Source organism: Epinephelus lanceolatus, chromosome 9, assembly GCF_041903045.1.
Source record: "Epinephelus lanceolatus isolate andai-2023 chromosome 9, ASM4190304v1, whole genome shotgun sequence".
NCBI lineage: Eukaryota > Metazoa > Chordata > Actinopteri > Perciformes > Serranidae > Epinephelus > Epinephelus lanceolatus.
Genome location: NC_135742.1, coordinates 5,025,173 through 5,047,627, shown reverse-complemented (window position 1 = coordinate 5,047,627; position 22,455 = coordinate 5,025,173). Strand labels below are relative to the sequence as shown.

The window sequence follows — 22,455 nt, the reverse complement described above, 5'->3', positions numbered from 1 at the left end:
CATTTTTGACAGTAAATCATTGCACTTTTCCTGCCTGCCTCCTCATCAGTCAGTTCTGCACACGGGTCCAAACCTACATAGTTGAAACTCTGACACCATTTACTTTCTTACATCACAGCGGGAGAGTAGAAAGCTACTACACTACACTACACTACACTACACTAAACTACAGGGTTTTCCTGAGAATCCAAATAAGCTTAGAGGTAAAATTAGGGGGTTCTCCTGAGAAAAAGATCATTGATAAATCCAAATGAATGTAGGTTGTTTGTAGAAGTGCTGACGGGGTTATACTGCTAGAGAATCTCTCAGGGAAATTTCCCTTGTGGCTCAAAGTCTCCCAGAGGGTCTTCAAAGCCCTTTCAGTTTTCAGAGAGCAGCAAGCAGTGCTGCTTTCTATCGCTCTGGGTTCATCCAAGGTTCAGTGGATTATCCAGGTAGCGACTGCGGCTAGCTGGGGGGATAAACACAGCATCATGGGCTGGATGGCTGAAACCACCTGTCGAGTTGGGAGGCACTGCTAGCTGCCTCACAGGAAATCAAACTGTCTATCTTGCCACTAGCGGTTAGCTTAGTTTCTAATCCCGTGTTAGACATGGGAGGCGGTGGTTCCACCTCAGGGGCCAGTTCCTTTGGGCCCCTGATACCTGTAAAAATCTCATTACATTGAACCAAATCGCTGATAGAGGGAAGTCTGCGAGGTGACGTTTTGTTGGAAGTAGTAAGCTTCACATGAAATGGCTTTCTGTGAATTAGAGTTGATATCAGTGTTAAGCCAGCATGACAACACAGTCGGGCTGTTTGCATTCTGAACCTAAATCCCATCTAGTCATTACTCTTCGAGATAAGCACAAAGGAGAAAACATATTTTCACACATCTTATTTGTGAGTTGGCACTAAAGTGGAGTGAGATTCAGTCTGACAGGATGTGGTCCGGGCTGGTTAGTGTGTAATTAAATATACGAACAGAGTTATTGCATGCAGAATAAAGAAAGGACAAGTTAGTCAGTGTGGTCATGGATCCTCTGAGGCTCATTCATCAGCTTCTCTGCACACTGGAAGATTTAATACTAAGTTAAAAAACGCACACGCAATGTTTAGGATTTGCATATCTGGTCCCACAGTTTATTACTTGATCAATGGACCCCATAAACTCGATGTAGCACACTGCACTACATGCAATATGGATGGAGAATAATTTATGGATATCATAAAGGGCGCACTACATATGCTCATTATTAACCCAGTGTTTCTCCCTCTCCTTTCCTGTGCCCCTGCAGTGTGTGTTGGGTTGTCATGGTGATGGCTGCGTACCTCTGCAGGCCCGGGTCGTGGTGTTGAGGTAGTACTGATGGGCGCAGCTGTCATATTGGCATTCTCCGAACAGCAGCACCTTGGCCGGGTCACGGCAGGATGTACAAACCCCGGCCATGTCGCACGTCAGGCACTGGCTGTCACACGCTGCAGGGACATGGAGGTCAGGTTAGATACAAGGTCAGAGAGGAAGAGATCAGTGACAGGATGTAATTACACCAGCCGCCACCAGATACTGGCTAAATGTAGCTGTGTTGGATCCAGGGATGGTCAAAGTATTGAACTCTTGGACAATATGGTTTTATCATGTTTCACATTTGTCATCATTTCTGACACTTTTGTTGCACAACTTTTGTTGAGTTTGCAAATGATCCACCGGCTCATAAGACTACAGTTACACTATGACTATGACATCCAACAAGAATGTGTTGTGTTGTTTTGCCTGTTACATCCATGGCTGTAAAAACATGGATGTTTCACACACATCATCCCCCCAACAGCACAGAGTAATCGCCAGAAGTGTTTTTCATACTGCAGAACATTAAGATGTCACAGTGATGTTGACTTTTGGCCTTTTAGATTTAAAAGTCCAAGTGGAAGTTTGTGCCAAATTTGAAAAAAATTGCTCTTGCTGTTTCGGAGATATCCTGTTCACAAAATGAGACTGGCACAAGGTCATGGTAACCTTGACCTCTGACCACCAAAATTGAATTAGTTCATCGATGAGTCCAAGTTAACATTTGTGCCAAATCTGAAAAAATCTTGAGGTAATTTGACACAGACACGGTCACAGTGACCTTGACATTAAACCACCTAAAACTAAGCAGTTCATCAGTTTGTTGAGTCCAAGTAGACATTTGTGCCAAATAAAAAAAAATAAAAAAATTCCCTCAAGGCGTCTTGAGATGTCATGTTCACAAAAAAGGACAAACACGAGGTCGCACGGACCTCGACCTTTGACCATCAAATTCTGATCAGTTCATCCTTGACCCAAAATGGATGTTTGAGCCAAATTTAAAGAAATTCCCTCAAGGTATTCTTGAGATAACGCATTCACAAAAATGAGATGGATGACAGGTCATGGTGACATTGACCTTTGACCACCAAAGTTGAATGTATCTTTGAGTCCAAGTGAATGTTTGTGCCAAATCTGAAAAAATTATCTCAAGATGTTCTTGAGGTAATTTGACACAGACGACACAGTGACCTTGACATTTAACTACCCAAAACTAAGCAGTTTATCAGTTCATTGAGTCCAAGTAGACATTTGTGCCAAATTAAAAAAAAATAAAAATAAAAAATTCCCTCAAGGCGTCTTGAGATGTCCTGTTCACAAAAAAGGACAGACACGAGGTCACAGTGGCATTGACCTTTGACCATCAAATTCTGATCAGTTCATTCTTGACTTAAAATGGATGTTTGAGGCAAATTTAATGAAATTCCCTGGAGCTATTCTTGAGATAACGCATTCACAAAAATGAGATGGATGAAAGGTCATGGTGACATTGACCTTTGACGACCAAAATTGAATGTATCTTTGAGTCCAAGTGAATGTTTGTGCCAAATTTGAAAAAAAAAAGTCCCCCTAGGTATTCTTGAGATATTTCCTTCACAAGAATGAGACAGATAAGGTCACGGTGACCTTGACCTTTAACCACCAAAGACTAACTGGCTCATTGTTGAGCCCAAATGGACATTTGTGCCAAATTGATAGAAATTCCCTCAAAGCCCTCTTGAAATAGTGTTCACGAGAATGGGATGGACGGACGGACAAAGGGATTAGATGGACAACCTGAAAACATTATGCCTCTTATAATGCCACAGCTATTACTGGCACAGAAGCATAAAAATAACCCTCATACCTACAGGAAATTTCGCTGAAAGTCAGGCAACACACAAAAGCAAAAACAGCTAATTTTGTGTGCAAGTCCAGGAATCATTCAAAGGATTTATTAATAAGTCAAGGCAGGGCATTTATAAATATTTGTACAATTTTCTCATCAACCAACTGCATGTACTTGAATGAAAAAAAATCCTGGCTCATGCATCCCATGATTATCTTTCATTACGTTTATTTTTAAGCAGCCTTGGCAGAGGTATGCACTGTCTGAGTGCTTTGTAGTCACTAAAGCTTCTGCAAATGTTAAGTCAAATTATTCTGAATACCGGTAGCTGTATGTGTCAGCTTTTCTCAAGGCAACATAAGACGACTTATGTAAGTTCAAACAATACAGAACTCCTGCTTCAATCGCAGGTACGTCAGTCACGAATACTGTAAACAGATATAGTGCAGAAGGTGGAGAAGGACATCAGTGAACTTTATCAGTAAAGATGAACAGGAGGTACACAAAGCTTTCATCTTTTTCACAGAACCACCGTGCTGCAATGGTGGAAGAAGTATTCAGATCCTTTAGTGAGGTAAAAATACTGTTTTGTGAAATTACTACACTACAAGTCCTGCATTCAAAATGTTAAAGTATGTATCAGTGTAATGTAGTTTGAATATCATAAGTAAAGTATTGATTGTGCAAGAAAGTGTTCCCTGTCAGTGTTTTCCTTTGTATGTTGCATTCTACTGCTGTCAATGTTTAAGGCTGTGCTCATTTTAACTCCTTAATATACTGTTGGATAGTTTAATCTACAGACCTTAGATCATTGTATGTTTGTAGCATGACTTCCCTGCGAGTAGACTCACAAGTCAGTCTTTAGACGCTTTGCTTAACTAAAGACTGATGACTTTCTCCCTGATTTTGTGTTTAGATGGGCGGATACAATTTCAGAGTTTAAAAAAACTCCCTACGTTGCAGAACCAATAGTAAATCTGCAGGGCGGTCCTTCGGTGGCTCACTGAACTCTTGTGCTTGTAAACATAGTCCCACTAGAAACACGTGTAGCGGTACAAAATGGCTCAGCCGCGCTCGCAGAAAACTCCGTCAAAGTTAGTGGATGTCGCGTTTGCGGCGACACATTCTCACCAACTAAAAGAAACAAACATAATCTTTTACAAGGCCATGACTCATCCGTCTGGCCGGACTATAGAGGCAATCGTCTTGTAAACAACAAGGCGATTGCCTCTATAGTCTGGGTAGTAAACCAGCAGAGCTTTTAGCTATATATATAGCCTATGTATCACATTTTTCCCATCACTGTATCACCGTTTAGACTAATCCCATGTTTGTAAAGTCTATAAACACAATGATTGAACAAATATTACTATTTCTGTGGGCACGTTTAGCTGGGCTAACCATTAGCTGTTAGCCCTCTTAGCCGTTAGCGGTGTCTGTAATAGGTAATAACTCATTAAACGGTCCGTGAAAAAAATATCTTTTCCAGCGGATATCTTAGTTACAACATGGTTGAGCTAGCAAAGCAGTTTTGTGTTGCTATGTGTGGTATTTATTCAGTTTTGGGAAATCACGATGTCTAGAAAGCATCAGTTGACAGGGACAGCTAACACTAGCAGCAAAGCTAACATCTGGACGTCATCTGTTAAAAGCCTCCCGTTGTTGGATACGACATGACACTATTCCAGTTAGCTCAATCATGTTGTAACTAAGACACCCGCTGGAAAAAAAATATTTTCTTCACGGATGAGCACACGTTTGATAAAACGGAGTTTAATCTCTCGGCATCCATTTTCAAGCTCTCTGTGTATTTGTTTCCTTGCGGACGAAAAAAGGGGGAGCGCACATTTCCGAGAAGACGTGTCATTTTCAAAAATGCAAGAGGCGTTACTTTGTTGCCGGCCGCTTTCGCCGGTGTGTTAAACACACTTTAGAAAGGAGTGTCCCCAGACTATCAGAAGGCGGAAATCTCTGATTGTCTGGTGGCGAGACTACCCTGTGAGAACCACATATTTTTAAAAAGTCAACTTTTCATGGTGTCAAAAAAACAGCCGTTTTCAGCTTTGTGACGATGCATTTTCCAGCTGATACAAGATGTTTTTTAGAGTTTATTTAGCTTAAGAAGTAGGAGAATTTTCTCAACACACAAAGGAACACTTCATCCTTCAGTTTATCACAAATGTTCAACATCAGCAAATCTTAAGATACATTGTTTTCACTGGAAAGGAAGGGGATGAAAAGCTGTGATCTGAAAAGCAAAAAACACTGTCAGACAATGTAGCGCAGTAAAAAGTATAATAGGAGAAGTATAAAGTTACTATTGTGCTGTGCAGTGTTTTCATTATTTTGTCCACCGCCTGTGAGTCATCAAGGAATCCCCGGACACCATGTAATCTCAGATGTAATCTTGGAGGTGTTACTGCTATAGATTCTGTGCACCAGCATCCCTGAATCTATATATCTTATCTTCCAGGTGAGAAGGATGCAGAGGCAGTTACCCTACTTACCCTGACACATCCTGTGACCATTATCATAGTAACCGAGGGGACATTTGGGAGCACAGAGCCCAGAGGGCAACAGAACGCTGCCGGCGGGGCAGGAGGTACAGGAGAGAGGCCCCGCCCCACTGCAGGCATCACATGATGGATGGCATTCTGGGTAAAAAGAAAAAGAGAATGTCCGTGACAACATGCAGGCTCCACACACATCTCCCCCCTATGCACAGAAGATCTACACAATCAGCACAGTTTCAGGTGGACACCCAAGATTAGTGTCATCAGTTCAGTATCTGACCAAATGTCTCCCCCTCTGTTCCTGAGATATGATGTTGAATAACAGCCAGAAAGATATTTTTACAGAACTTTACAATGTCACAGTGAAGTTGACCTTTGACCTCCACTTTATGGTGCTATCCTATTAGCCTTTTTTTTAAACATTTTGGCATACTTAGCATATGAATTCTTTAGTTGTGGGCAAAAACATGTTTGTAAGGTCACAGTGACCTTGACCTTTGACCACCAAATTCTACTCAGTTCACTGTTGAGTCCAAGTGAACATTTGTGCCAAATTCAAGGGAACACCCTCAAGGTGCTCATGGTTTGAGAGCACTCCCTCAAGGTCAAAGATCAAGGTCGCTGTGACCTTGACCTTCGACTACCAGATTCTAATCAGTTCATCGTTTAGTCCAAGTGGATGTGTGTACCAAATGTGAAGCAAGTGCCTCAATTTGTTCTTGACATATGGCATTCACAAGAAAAAGACAGACCAGGTCACAGTGACCTTGACCTTTGATCTACGACCACCAAAATCTAATCAGTTCGTCCTTGAGTCCAAGTGGACAATTCTGCCAAATTTTGAAGTCCCTCAAGGCGTTCTTAAGATATTGCTTTTACGAAAATTGGATGGACGGATGAACAACCCGACAACATAATGCCAGAGGCATAAACATGTGAGATAAAATAGAATAATGCAGCATGAACGTGTCACAACCGACAGTATCAACACATAAACTTACTGCTAAGAATTTATGAACGAAGTAAACAGTAAAATAACACAGCATTGTTGGGAACTGACCCATGGAAGCATAATACAAGGAGAACATGATATAAGAACAGAATATGCAGTATGAAATCATAACTGTAGTAACACACCCACTGTGAACATCTTGAAACTCTCAGAAAAGTTGGAGGACTAAAAGCTGCTGAAATATCAAGTCCTTGATGAAAAAAAAAATCATGCTAAATTCTAATTAAAGCCACATTCTTGAGTTTAAAAATACATATTCATAAGTCTCACTAATCACTATCAAGGGTCTAATCATTCTCAGATTGCTCTGCTGCTCACACTCCCCACACCCCGCACCCCCCCACCACACACTTCTTATATCCAGCCGTGCATATTAATTATCAACACCACCAAAAAACGGCTGAAAAGATGGAAACTTCACTAAAATTCACTCTGAGGTGGCGAAATGTATCATCAGGCCTGAATCAACAGCATCTGTGTGTAAGCTGAGGTTTATTTGTGCTTGTTTGGTTTGTATATACAAGTGCTATTTCTGTCTATCTTTCTTTTTGCATACATATAGGCTATGTGTGTGTGTGTGTGTGTGTGTGTGTGTGTGTGCATGGAGGTGAGTGCCTATGGCTCAGTTAAATGAGACTCCAGAGGTTTTGCTCTCACAGCCTGAAGCTTCCTGTTCACACTTTGCATTTACATCTGTGCGCAGATTTACAGCAGCTCCGTATGGAGGCAACAGCTACAGCTGCTGAGCTGCTAAACCACAGCATGATGATGAAGGTGATGATGATGAAAAGGCGACAGTGATTATGACGAGGACCAGGAGAATAGAGATGATGGTGGTCAGGGGGATTAGGATGATGAGGAGGGTGATGAAGACAGTAGGTGGGTTTCCCTCCATATGTAGCGCAAATTTTAACCACATTTATTTAGAAAGTTGGCACAAGAAAATGTGACCTTATGAACTTTTTCAGCCACTGCTGTTATGTGAATACTGGGAATGGGTTCGCTGAGATAAGAAGAGGGTGGCGCTAATTTTCCCCTAATTAAAAGAACGCCAGTCAAGCGTCAAACAGAGGAAAACAATGGATGTATAATAACGCAGAACACAGTGGACAATGGAAAGTTTTGAACAACTAAATACAGCTCTGTGCTCTTGAAGTTCTTGGAGTCCAGAGTCCTGTAACAGCCCTGTGTGCATCCATAAGTGTGTACAAAGCAAGACGCAACCTCCAGGGCTGAAACAAACCCGCAGTTCCTCTAATGACCACTTGAGGCTGGCTCCAGAAGCTAGTCCCCATAAACCTCCATGTCAAATAACCCAACTTTATAGCAGAAATAAACATGTTTACAGCCTGGTACAGAAACAGTTTTGGTCCTGATAGCTAATTCCAACATTCACGGCAACTACAGGGGTCCAGTTTTTATATAATTCATCTGTTTACATTTTATTAAGGTTTAAAGTTATGCATTTTTAAGGGTGAGGCTGCTTTAAGTGACAGGTGGGTGCTGTTCATTGACAAGTCGCTTCCACAGCGACAACGTAACCATGGTGTAACTCAGATTCACAGATTTACAGGCGTAGTCGTAGCTGTTGCTATTTCAGTGTGTTTTCAGTTTATACAGTGAACTGTGACGTTTTGGTCGCCTAAAAAGTCTTGTTTAGTGTTTGGTTGGCCTAAAAGACCCTCTAATGTTGTGTTCTAGAGCTTGAACGCCAGAATATTTTGTGATGACTCGCTTCATATACGCAAAAAAACTCATGTCATAAGTATGCGAAATCGCTGAATCGATGAATGAGCTTCCGCTGGTATGTTCTTGGAGTCATACGACCCCGAAGGATCTCAATGATGGTTGGCTATCGTGGGACGAATTGGTAACTGAACTTCAGATTTTCTAACTCTCGAGAAACATAAAATTGCACTATTTGTGTCATTCTACCAGGCAGGAATTTGCGTCTAATCATGTCTTTACATTGACTTTACGAATATATCACTCACGCAAATTGTTTTATTCGCACCTGGTGAGAACATAACATGAGGAGTAAGATGTTTTTTTCTGGCAAGTACATTTTGATTCAATGGTTTTAAGCTAGTTTTTCACTAGCAAAATTAGCATTAGCAGCTAACTAAGGTTAGCTTAACCATCTTGTCCAAACAATGTCACTTCTGGCTCCAAAAATTTAAGATGGCAACAGCGAAAACGCCAAACTGGATGCTTCAAAAAAGGAGTCCACAAACCTATGGGTGACGTGACGGTGGCTAAGTCTATTATTTAATACAGTCTGGTTAAAAACCTCCAGTGCCGACAAAGAGAGCTTGCAGTGTTATTTGCAACGGCAATATGTCATGACTGTTGCACTCAGTTGTGTGTACCTTTAATTAATACACCATCTGATGAGAATGATGAGAAAATGTTGATGAGTACAATAACGATGATGTAATAACAATCACTATAATGATTCCAATGGGGGTGATGATAGCTACATAATCCTGTACTAGTGATTCACTAAAACACTTCTCGTCTTTTTCCAACATGAAGCCTTTTGTTTTCTCATTTCTCACACACAGCAACAGTTTAAACAATAATACAGGTTTCCTCGAATACAGTAACTCCTCCAAATCCCCAAATATCTGCTCAGTCATTGTTTTGAATCTCTACACAGTTTGCAGTTGAGCGTTAAAGCATCGACAGTGAGCTGGGAGTAAATTTGGGGATTTAGTGCACTACTGGGCATTATAACAGAATCAGGAAGTGTATCTCTGAGCAGTTTCCTTATGTCCTTCTACAGCCTGAGGAGATGAACACTGGAATAAATTCCACTGCTAAATAAAAAGAATAACCCGTGGCATAGTAAAGACTTATTCATAAAGCAGAATGTTTTTTTAAACACTGGCTTTGTATTCAGTCATTCTTCTTTGAAGAGGGTCAAGAAAAAAATTTGTACCAGGTCAACAACATGACCCCAATTTCAAGATCTTAGATGGATGAATAAAACATACAAGCGTTGGTGGTATTATTCTTGCATGTTTTACATTCAGGGGAGCTCCAGCCTGACCTCTGACCTTGTTATATACTGTATATAGGCAGGGAAGTGAAAGTCCTTACTGATGCAGGCTCCGTGCCAGCCGTAGTGTCCGTGGGGACAGTGGGAGATGCAGTGGTCGCCCAGCAGCCAGGTCCTCGGCACTTTACACCACAGACAAATACTGCCAACACCCATCTGGAGGTCAGCTGTGCAGCGCTGACAGTCTGAGCTGCACTCTGTAGGAAGGACACACATGAGAAGAAAGGCTTACATTTCTTACATCATCATACTGTATAGAGATAAACAGCAAGCCAACATCAAAGTCAATCCTGTCTGGATAGTAAACTCATGAAAACTTCCATGAGATTTAATTTTCCATGTTTTAAACATGCATTTCAACCTGAAACCATTATCTGTGCCTAAACCTAACCAGACCTAAACCACAGCACTGTCACACCATAAAACAGCAAGACAAGAATATTTTTAGGAGGTTTGCAAGAGTCTGCAAATCTAAGGTTACCACCAAAGTCACAAGTTGCTTCTACCACTGTACTTTTGTTCCGTCACCGAGATGAAGTGCCTGGAAAAATCCTGTTTGTGTTTAAATTTCTGTTTTTGGATTCAGAGGGAACACAGATTCTTGTGATATCACAAGATCATGCGAGAACAATGGGATCACACTCAAATCCATCTTGTCAGGCTTTAAGTCACATGTCACAAATCAGCATGCTGTGAGGAGCAGTATGAGTATATATCTCTATCACCAGTAATATCTGTACTGGTGATGAAGGAAAACCCATTTAGATAGCTATATTTGATCTGTTACTCTTGTGATTAAAACTGACCTGAATCCTGAGATTGTTCTGTGAGTAGTTTTCCAATAAATAATAAATATAGCAACTTCTAATCAATTTCAGGCTTAAATTAACAACTTCTGGTTTGGTCCCACCCATTTCTAGTCCATGCAACACCCACTTCTGGTTCTAGCTGCACCCATTCTGAGTACATTTACAGATATAGATAATTTAGGTGGTTGAACAGATACAGATATAGGTACAGATACAGGTACAGATAATGGTGTACTTGCCCAACCCACTTACGATTTAAACTCCACCCACTAATGTCATAAATCCCACCCATTCCAGGTGCAGATACAGATAATTTAGTTGGTTGAACAGATACAGATACAGGTACAGATAGAGATACAGGTACAGATAGAGATACAGATACAGATGCAGATGCAGATACAGATACAGGTACAGATAATGGTGTACTTGCCCAACCCACTTACAATTTAAACTCCACCCACTATTGTCATAAACCCCACCCATTCCAGGTGCAGATACAGATAATTTAGTTGGTTGAACAGATACAGATAATAGTGTACTTGCTCATCCCTACAGTGTAGTTTGTATGTGTATAATGACATGGAGAGGCGACTGCTCCTTCAAACCAACCATGGCGGCTCCTACAGAGGTTAGCATACAGTGTAGATGCATCAGTTACATCAGAACTGGAGAGTATCTCTCATTGACGGTTTTTCTAGATGGAAAAGATGTTTTCACTCTTCTCCCAACTGGCTGATGATAGACGGTGACAGACAGATGGTTCATCCATTCACCTGCCAAGCATTTCATGAAAGTGCCTGCCCTTTTCCAAACAGTTTCCAATGATTGCTTCTCAGATGGTTGTGTGTAACAAACCATCTGGTGCGTCAGGTTTACACATAATGTGGTGTCATACTAACATGATAACAAATATTTGATTATTTTTCATTACTGTAATAATAAAAGCTTTAATTTGTAGAGCACAGATTCACCGGTGGAAAATGTTGGAGAAGGCTATATTTAGAACAGGGTCACCACGTATAGTTGGAGATCAAATATACGGACATTCACAGGATCTAAAAGGGCTTCTCTGTTACATCCAAGGTTGGCAAAAAGCTTTTATGTCTGTGGTCAACGGTCTAAATCCAAGATCTCTGGTGTTACAGTGTCAAACTGAGGGCAGAGACAAGGCTGATGAATCTTCATACAAGCTTCTGTAATACTTGAATAACAAACCAGGATTTCCATTTATTCAGAAAAACTTTTTGATCTATATTTACTTCTAAAAATCTGTAAACTTCTGAGAAGTTTCAAAACCTGTGGGAGCTTTCTGAAAAAAAAAAAAAAAAAACATACAAAAGAAAGGCAACACATGGAAATGAGCAATTTCTGAAGAATAATTACACAAAAGAAACATTTAGAAAAGTAAGATTTTAATGAGGATGTGTCACGTAGAAGTGCCGGAACTGGTTGTTAAAATACACCAATTAATCCTAAGTAATGATTCTTTAGTGAGAAATAAAACTGGAAAAGAAATTAGGGCTTAACACATTGTGTCCTATCTGTCTTCCCTTTCCTCATCTATTTACTCTCAATCATAGATTTCCCTACTTCGTTGAGATAAAAGCTGGTTCACGCTGTTCACATACCCACGGACCCGTATATACCCACGGAACGAAGTGCAGCAGGGTTGCTGAAATGGAGCGGAGATTAGCAGAACAATGATGAACACCTTGTGGCGTTTTATCTGATGGTGTCTGGGTTGTGTCTGGCCGGCACAGTGGTGGGGACCTTAAAGTTATCCGTCCGTGCTGAGATAACTATCTACAGTGTGAAGCAGAACAACAGGGCTCTGCAGGTGAGGAGTTGTGTGTCGGACAGGTGAGGGGACAGATAAAGAGGCTCATCACGCAAGGGTGTTGGGAGGCAAGAAAATAAAAGTTAAGACCATGAAAGCACTTCTTGTGGTTAAGGTTAAAGTAAATGAGAAAAGTCTGGAGGGATTACAAGAGGAAAGCAGACGAATATCAAACTGTGTGACAGCAAGATGTGGATTTAGTCAGAAATGCAACAGGTGATCACGTCTACCCTTTATGAGGAGAGTTTAGAAGTGCTCTCAAGGAGAAAAAGAGAAGATTTTAAAGTGTAGTTAAAATACGGAAACAAGTGAATTGAAACGACGCATGAACTACACTTGAAGCAACCTGAATCTTAGACCAAGTGTTGTAGCACCACAACACAGGAAATAAACACAACTGCAACTTTTTCTGTTCTTACCTGACACAATCTCAAAAAGAGCAGGTGTTGTTTTTAACATCCTAGCCCTGCAACACAGGGTTGCTATCTTTAACTCCCTGTTTCCATGGCTTGGTTAAATATACTTGTACTTTCTTTGGACTACTACTTTTTTATTCCATTGTTTCATTTCCTATAAAAAAGATGCAGAAGTTTTAGAAGTGAGATGGTGCTGACTCTGCTTACACCAGCAGAGTCTGTCTCCAGGCCCTGAGGGTGAAACCCTTGTTTACCTTCAGTCTCGAGTCTTAAAAACCAAAGATCTGAGTGCTGAATCATACATTTTCATTCCTCCTGTGTGCCTCCACATTCTGCCATGTGGCTTGAGTTTTAGGCTCTGATTGTTTGGCACGTGGTTTCATTTTGGTTAAACTCAGTCCTGTTGATCTAGGTTTTACAGACTGGGACTAAACAAGACTAAACACTGAGAGGCACCAGTTGAGGAAGTTTATAGTCAAGAGGAGAGACAATGAATTAACTGGAAACTTATCTACTTTTGATAATACCAACTCTTGAGAGTTTGTTTTGTTACAGAGCTCTCAGTGAGTAAGGTAAGGCAAGGTAAGGAAATCTTTAATGTCCCGAGGGGCAATTTGAGATACAGACAGTAGCCTTGACTACAACAAAACAGACACACAGGAGGAAACATAACACACAGTATCCAGTATCACACACTGCCAGAGGTAAATCATGGATATTAATAATCACTGCTGGTTAAGAAAAGCAACAGCAGACGGGACAAAGGACAATCTGTAACGCTTAGTGCTGCATTTAGGGAGGCAAAACCTCTGCCCTGATGGAAGCGTGTGAAAGTCAACATTTAGAGGTGACCCTGTCTGCGTATGGATGCTGGAGGTAATTAAAAGTAACACCAGTGATCTTACAGCACAACTTGGCCACTTCTTCCAACATGTTCTTGTTTTTAAGGCTCACGTTACCAAACCAACAGTGTTACAAGAGAAAACTGATGTGATAAAAGAAGAATAGAACATTTTCATGATAGTCCTTTCTACATCAAAACTCCTCAGCTTCCTTAAAATGAATAGGTGTTGGTTTGCCATCTTACAGATCAACATTCAACTTGTCATCTAAGACAGTGCCCAGACACTTGTACTGCTTCCTGCTACAAAAGGAGCAGGAAGGCAGGGCCTCCTCTGAAAATCACTAAACATCTCATTGGTCTTAGACACGTTAAAGTGGAGGAGAGACTGGTCACACCAAATAACAAATTCATCCAGTGATGGGCCATGATCATGTTATGATCCATGAAGGCGGCTCACAATAACAGAGTCATTCCTGTACTTGAGGACAAATCTTGATGCGTCATTACTCTGACATTCATTGTGTATAAACAAAATAAAAGCGGAGAAAGAACACAGATTCCTAAACTAAAAGAAAGGGCTAGATAGTACATAGAAGCATGTAATTGCTGGTTCTAGACTTTTCTGAGTCACACTCCTGTACTAACGTAGCTTCATTTGCTGTCCTTCTTTGACTCGATTCTCTCGAGTCACATGACTTCAAGTAGAGACAAACTCAAGTCACAAATCTGGTGAATTTAGACTTAACTTGACAAAATCAAGAAAGACTTGCAAATACCAATTCATTTCTTCCTTTAATTAAAACTAAAAATGTTTGCAGCAAAATAACTCGCTGCAAAGAGTAGACAATGGATATCAGCAGGAGGAAAAGGTAGCTGTGGTAGTGCAGAGAATCTCAGCTGTGGTCAACTAAGGCCCAGTCCCATTTCTACCCCTTAACTCTTCCACTTGGTATTGAGTGCCCTGGTTTGCGAGATAACCCTTGATGAGGGAAGTGAGAAATATTATGGTAGAGATCTTTCCCTAAGAGATGAGACACCACTTCATGCAAATCGACGTGGCCGATGCGCAGACATACATCACGCGTAGTAGCGACGCAAGCTACCAGTAGTCATTCAGGTTTGAAAATGCCGGCTCCAGCGCTTGTGTTGTGGCGTGTGCTATGTTTATTTTTCTCCATCTGATGAAACAATGGAGAAGAAATGCTGAAAACAGGAGGCGCCTACGACGTCTTCTGGTCGATTTTGTTTGGGTAAGTCGATTCGTTTAAATATTTTGACACCAACTGAGTTGCTGATGAGTTTACGCTCTGTTGTTTGTATAGCCTACATTCTGATTGTACAGTAACAAATTGTTTTCCAAAACTTGCCGATGTTGCTGACTTCGCAAGGTGTTCTGGGAAACTTCATCTTCCACTTCGTTGAAAGTGTGGGTCGGGGCTCCCTTGGAACCTAGAGCCGGTTTTAAGTGTTGGAAACCACTTCCACTACCTCAGTTCTGTTTGAGACACCACTAGCCTAAATGTGAACGCGCACAACCAAGTGCAAGTGGGTATTTCCAGGGGAAGTGTGGGTATTGGGACAGGCCCAAACACTGCTGGCACACCTGATTAGTTCACTTTAAAACCAAGCACCAGCCTCTGGGGCTGAAAAATGAAGCCAATGTGGCAGTGCCACAAACTGCAGTTCCTCAAATGGCCACTTGAGGGTGGCTCCAGAAGCCAGTCAATCCCCATAGACTTTACAGTAGAAATAAACATGGTTACTGCCTGGTACCCTAGTCTCTACAGCTAATTTCAACATTCAGGACAACTGTATAGGGGCTGATTTTTTATGTGACTCACCTGTTTACATTTTAGTAAGATTTAAATTCATGTATAATTAAGGGCGTGGCCACAGTGACAGGTGGTTGCTGTCATGAGCTACCACCTGTCTGCTAGGCTTCATGTTAGCAAGTCACTGAACTTGACCTCTTGGCTGTGTTTGTGGTGTTGGTGTTGGAGAGTTTTTTATGCAATTACTGGAGAAATTATACGGCTGTATGAACAAACTATTTCAAAGAAGTGTGTTTTTCGGTAAGTTATCTTACTAACTAGCTAATTAGCCGGCTAATTAGAGTTAGCCTTGGGTATTTTACCAGCAGTGTCTGTCTCTATGTTGAGTTGCAGTTTGACAACATGGAATTTTTATGGTAGATTTATGTGTAACATTTGTCAAATCACTAAAGCCTAGTTCACGTTACACGATTTTCACCTTGAGAGCCACCTTGGGTCAGAGGTGAGTCAGCAGATAGTCTGACACGACTGACAAAGTGCATCAGCCAATGAGAGGTGGGATACGTCCCACGTCAGCACGCAGACGGACAGAAGAAATGTGAGGAGGACAAGCCGGCAAGCAACAACAACAATGGTGGCATCCACAGGATCAGGAGCTGTCGGACAACCATGTTGACAGGTAAAGTTTAGCACTGGGGAACTTCATAATATTATGTTTTGTTCACGTGTGACAAAACGTAGTTTGGTGACGTCTGCGCGTTATCTGGGGCTCTGTCAGTGAGGGCTCGGTGGAGAAATCTTATGGTGTGCACGCACAGGTCGTAACACAGTTGGCGAACCTCCCGATGACAGAAACACACGTCACCAGGTATGAACACTCAAAAGATTACTATAGTCTCCGCAACTCAAGACTGGTCGGCCAGTCATGTAATATGACCTCACCTTAACTTGCTGTGAGATCCATTTTAGATGTTTGGAGTTGAAGAAGTGTAAACTTTTCGTTAAGTGGTTATGGTTAAGATTGGGCATTTCTCACTCAGAAAACCAATTTGGTGAAGTCCATGTAGTCCACGTTTCTCATACATCTGATAATAGCAGACACTTCCCTCAAGACATAAAGTATAATTGAGTGCAAACAGGGTCAATGATGTAGCCACCAGATTGTAAACTATTTTAATTAAATTGGAAAATGTTTTGATCTGTCTTCATTTCTCTGACAGCTATATTTGTCTGCTTGCATTTATTTCGGAGTAGCTGACATTTAACTCAGACAGTGATCATTTCAGAGCAACTGTTCGTCTGACAGCAGCGTGCAGAGCTACAAACTCCTGAGCATGGCATCTGCCCAGGTGAGTCACACTCTCCTTCTGAAGCAGGTCCAGTATCAACAGAGTAAAAGGAGAAGAAGAAAAAAAAGCTTCCTCTCTGTCATCTCCCATCCACACCTTTCATATCACATCACTTTACAACAAAACACGTATCAGCATTCCTCCTGCCAACACTCTGCAGGCAATCCGGCTCCGGGCGCTAAACAAATGGCTCCACAGTGGAGATAAGATAACTCAGGCGTCAGGGATTATTGACTGTGCAGACTAAAACTGAATATAAAACTAAAAATATTGATTTGGGTCCTCAGAGTCCCTCTTTATGGCGTAGTTACCATTTTTGAAGCGCATAAAAAGGTATGCTTGAGTTATAAATGCATGGCACGCAGACTGGATGATCATATTCTCCTGTGGGCTGGATTTATACCAGACATTATCATGCTTTTTCCCTGCATCTCCTGAAATATACAGAGCAGAAACTTCTTAAAGGAGAGTCATACAGGAAAAATAATGACTCTAATGTTCCTTAATTAGTTACTTTCATGTGACTTGTTGCAGTTGATAAGAGTATAAGACTTGTTTCTGTGAGTTAGGAAGGAGTCTGAGTGCAACAAAAGTTCAGAAAGCAAGAGGAACAAAAGTGGGACATCATCTTTATTTGAAGTTACAGGCGTAAGAGGAGACGGAGCGTCGCAGACAGAAAAGCTGTGTGGTCCTCTGACGCTGACTTCACCCTGTCTAGACATGTTGCCCTAACAAAGAATGGATTTACAGATGCAGCTATTAAAGAAGTCCTACTTTTCACGCCAAGCTCTAAATCACTTTTGGCTCTGTAGCCCAAAAACGAAAAAGTTCAGCTGTTTTTTTGGATGCCAAAATTAGGATAAAGATTGTTCTGGATACTGGCTGGGAGGCACTTTTATCTTGTTGTACATTATTCCAATTTAGCTCCACTCTGTCACTCAAACAAAGGCCTGCATTAGTGCAAAACAGATGCAGAACAAATACGTGTGAAGAGAGGTCTTAATCAGACATTCTACTTTACAAGTACGGGACAAGAGCACACAATGACTAAGCAACAACAGTTTAATTGTGTCAACATCAAGTGCAGAACATCAAAAGCCACAGCTTTAGTGCTGAAGCTAACAATAATTACAGTGTTAAGGCACAAAGAGCAGCGCATCGTATTCTATTGAGCTGTAATTATCTGTCATTTCTCGGTAAAGAAACAAAGGCAACAGAAGATTTAAAGCAAATTTGACAAATGTCTTCTCATACAGAAGTATTTCATGCTCCCATCTTCAGCACATGAAGTTAATTAACTCCAAGTCAGTGTTTTTGTTTCACTGCTAAATAACTATTAAGATATTTTCTTTTTTCTCTTTACAGCCAGCAGAAGTTTAAAGGGTTAGTTTGTTTTAATTTTCTTCTATTTTATTTATTTGATGTCGGCGGTCTCCTTCGGTTAGATGAACGATAAATGCTTTGGATCTTTAGATCGTTAACCACCGTAAATATTAAACAAGGCCTTCCTGAGTTCAAACGTCTCGGCTCAGGGTCACACTGAAATGTTACTGCCTGTGCTACTAAAAATAAATTATACAGAGCTTGTAAATTAGAACATAAATTAGAAAATAAAATGTTAAAATGATGTTAAAATCTGTAAAATGGAGTTATCATGTTCAGCGGTGTAGCAGAGGAGCTAATTCATGTCGGTCTTCAGCTTCAATACATGATAAATGTATGAAAACAGACATCGACAGCAGCCGTCGCTGTAGGCAACAACGTGTCTTTAATGTGTTTCCATGGAGGGTTTTTGTTCTCTATTGACAAGGCTGAAATAAGAAAAGAACATTTTATTCCAATATTCAATATCTTGTTTCTATGGTGATGCATTCCTGTTATCCAACGTGCAGGACTATTTTAAGCTTCATATGTTGTTAAATAATGGCTCCAACACAATTATGATGCAAAAATAAATTCTAGTCTCTGTAAGCTCTGAGCTTAAGTGTTCCAGAAAACTCTCTTTCGTTTGGACCTTCAGAGCTCAGATCTCAACATTTCCGCGTGACCGGCTCTGAAGTCGATTCTCTTTACATCAGACAAGAAAGATTTCAGAGGAAGGAAGACAGAGAGAGAGAGGGAGGGAGGGAGAGGCAGCAGGTTGGCAAGAAAGTTTAACTGCAGCTGATATCACTCCTCATGTGTGTCTCACATCTCAAGCTGAACCTCAGATCAGCATGAGTAGCAAAAACTGTGTGGACTCACTTTTGCAGGTAATTTGCAATTTTATATCAGATTTTTTTGGTTCATGTTTATTTACAGTGAGCCACATCCAATTATTCTGTTGATGCTCAAAAACAACCCTGCAAAGGTAGAAATAAATCTCAGACCAGAGGTCATCACCAGCAATACGAACTACAAATTACAGTCTCAGCAAGCGCACTTCCATCTCTAGGTTGGGTTAGGAACCACCAGAGCAGGAAAAGTGCACCAATAGGAACTTTGCCTGGAAAATTAGGCCCGTTTCCACCGCAGGAACTTCGGGGTAATTTTACGGGGCCGGGGCCGTTGGTGCGTGTCTCCACCGCAGGAACCACCCCAGAAGGACAGAGATTCGGAACATTTACAGGGGCTAAACAAGTCCCTGCCTCGGAGTAGGTACTCAGAACGGCCCCGAAAGACTCCTGGCTGGGGCTTGGGGTTTACTTGGTGCTGATTGGATATACTAAAGGAGGGATGTGATGTCAACAGAAAGCAACAAAATAGCCAGCATTTTCAAAACTCAGCAGACGAGGGTTAGCTCGTTCATATAGCTTCCTCCGCCATGTAAAAAAAACTCACTAAATGGCCCGTGAAAAACATATTTTTTCCAGCGGATATCTTACTTACAACATGATTGAGCTAGCAAAGCAGTTTTTTGTGACAGGGACAGCTAACAGCAGCAGCAAAGCTAACATCAGGACGTCATCTGTTAAAAGCCTCCCGTTGTCGGAAACGACATGAAACTACTCCAGTTAGCTCAATCATGTTGTAACTAAGACATCTGTGGGAAAAAAAAAATTTCACGGGCCACTTTGTGAGTTTAGTGAGTTATTACAGACACCGCTATCGGCTAACAGCTAACAGCATCCCTACACCACTACAACGCCCCGGTCAAAATGGTCGCGCAACGATTACGGCACATCCAGAACCCGGTAACTTTGTAGGAACCTTCCTCCTACTCCGCTCTCGGTTGAGAGGGCCGAGTGAGAGGACGTTCCTGTAGTAGTTCCTGCCCCCCAAATAGTACCAGGAACTTCTTCAGTGGAAACAGGCCTATTGTAATCTATGCCCTTAGAAGAAACAGATCATAAAATACAAGATTCCATGTTCACATGTTTATCATATATTAACACAAAGCAGGCGAGTGAAGTAGAATTAAAAATCTGAAGACCATCTTGTGGCTGCAGCATCTATTAGGGATGCACAATATTGGATTTTTTGCCAATATCCAATATATATGTACGTATATGTATATATATATATATATATATATATATATATATATATATATATATATATATATATATATGTATAGTCTACTTTTTTCCCCACCTAGTTTTAGTGATCATCAGGTCTCTTCTGCAGTGGAATTAACATCATATTATACATGTATTCTCTTATCGTGACGGCCCACCAGCAGATGGAGACATGAAATACAATACTTTCTAATGTATGTAATATTCATTCATTGTGCAAAATAAGAGTTTTAAGTGTATTTAGACAGTCTTTTATTGCCTCAGTTTTTATACACTTAAGTGTTTTTATCAGTTCTTTTAAAAGTTGCTGTTTTCATGTCTTGTCTGTTTTAATTACTGACATGCAAAGCACTTTGCCACTCTGTTTTGAACAGCATTTTATAAATAAAGATTATTATCATTATTATTATTATGTACCAATATTGTTAGTATGTTGGCTTATTCCAATATTTCATTTTAAAGCCAATATCGGCCAATACCGATGACATGCCATCGTGCATCCCTAGCATCTATTACTACTCACGTGTTGGAAGGAACAATATGGAGGCTGGAATCGAGCAAACAGCCACTGCGGCATGGGCAGTACCTTCGTACATGGGATGGCCAAGCTACAGAAAATCTTGCAACAGTTCAACAGTGTAGACAAGATGAACAATGATACTGCATGCCATGAAAACTGATTTCCACTCCTCTGCTCTTTGAGAAAATCATCTATGGCAGTAATATGCTGAGAAAAAGGAGTTTGATGGATCAATCAGCTTGTTTGAGGCGCAGCTCCATATTAAGTGTTGACAATGTTTGCAAGGTGTGAACGTTGACTTGTCTTTGAGGCTTATTAGTGTCATCCTTGCTTGAGGACAGTGTTGATGCAAAACTGAAGTGGTCCATCTGCAGTGTGTGGTTTTCCTTTGATATGTGTGAGTATTACTGATCCATTTTCCATCATCACGGTTGCATATGATTGTGGTGTAAGAGTAGCTTGGCTCGGAAGGGCAGTGAGTAGCGTGTGATTTAGCATGACAGAGAGTGACGGTGGCTACGTTTTGGGCAGACAGTTGCTGGCGATCGGGATCGGAGCAAAGGGAAAGCCTAGCACTTCTCTAGAAGCAGTATATGTATAGTTTGCTCATGAACAAACACTCCAGCCCTCAATATCCAAACTAGAGCAGGATGTGCTGCCCTCTGACCTCGTCCAGAAGCAGAACACTCTGCTCAGCCTAGGCTTCAAAATGTAGATAGATATATCAATTCAGTATCTTTTTATCGGGCATGAACCTGGCGTGTACGCACGTATTATTGAAAAAAAAAATTAAAGCGTGAATAAACACCTCAGGTGACAGTTACGCCCACAAGGCGCAGCTGAGCCTTCACAGAGGTGGTGCAGACAGCTCCATAGATAAAAAATGAGAGTGCATCTGTTGCATGACGTGCAAATAAACAACGTGTCAGATACGCTTGTGGTCTAGACATGGGGTTACCCATGACAACTTTCTCTGCACAGGGTCACAAAGATGGTACCGTGTCCACAGAAGCAACTGTAGGCCTGGACTACATTAAGAATCAGGTCACCTTTATCAGGTTGTTACAAAATCAGATGCAATCCAAACTAAATACTCTGTGCTATGTCAATATATATCACATCATTCACCTGGTACTTCTGTCATAAATTTAGCAGCTTGGAGGAGTCAGTGTTGGCTCAGTCAACATTTGGGATAATGACACATGAAAACAGAAAGAAAGCCAACTCACTGGTATTTATGGAAAAGAGGCAATTCAGCCAAAATAAAAAATGTTTCCATACTGGTGGAGACACATGTCCAACACACATGTATTTTCATCACTGCCGTCTCTTTTTACGGGTATAGAATATTTCAGTCTCTGATAGATGTGGGCATTTCTGCAAAGGCATAAATCACAAACGAGCAGCAGTTCAAGACAGAGTGTGATGGCCCTGAACAGAGTTTAAGATAAGAGCATTTTTAAGGACAAGCCTTTGTGGAATTTGGCAAATCACTTCACTGGAGTGGCTAGTGGTAATAAATAGGAGCGACAAGAACGCAGCAGCTGTCAAATAGGAGTCAAATGAGGAGCAGAGACAGAGAGAGGAAGTGAGAGGAAGACAGACAGCCGGGAAATTCAGTTCAGTTCATTTATTGGTTTCCTTAGAGAAATTTGACTTGGAGAATAAGA

General features: G+C 41.1%; 1 protein-coding gene across 1 annotated transcript in view; it reads right to left on the bottom strand.

The window, feature by feature from the left end:
• Positions 1-22,455, bottom strand: part of fras1 (Fraser extracellular matrix complex subunit 1) — a 411,473-nt gene that overhangs the window by 145,671 nt on the left and 243,347 nt on the right. The window contains exons 20-22 of the mRNA XM_078170455.1: positions 9,783-9,938; positions 5,663-5,809; positions 1,312-1,458 (exon numbers count right to left, since the gene is read on the bottom strand). Coding sequence (XP_078026581.1) covers positions 1,312-1,458; positions 5,663-5,809; positions 9,783-9,938 — 450 coding nt within the window. The remainder of the gene's footprint in view (positions 1-1,311; positions 1,459-5,662; positions 5,810-9,782; positions 9,939-22,455) is intronic.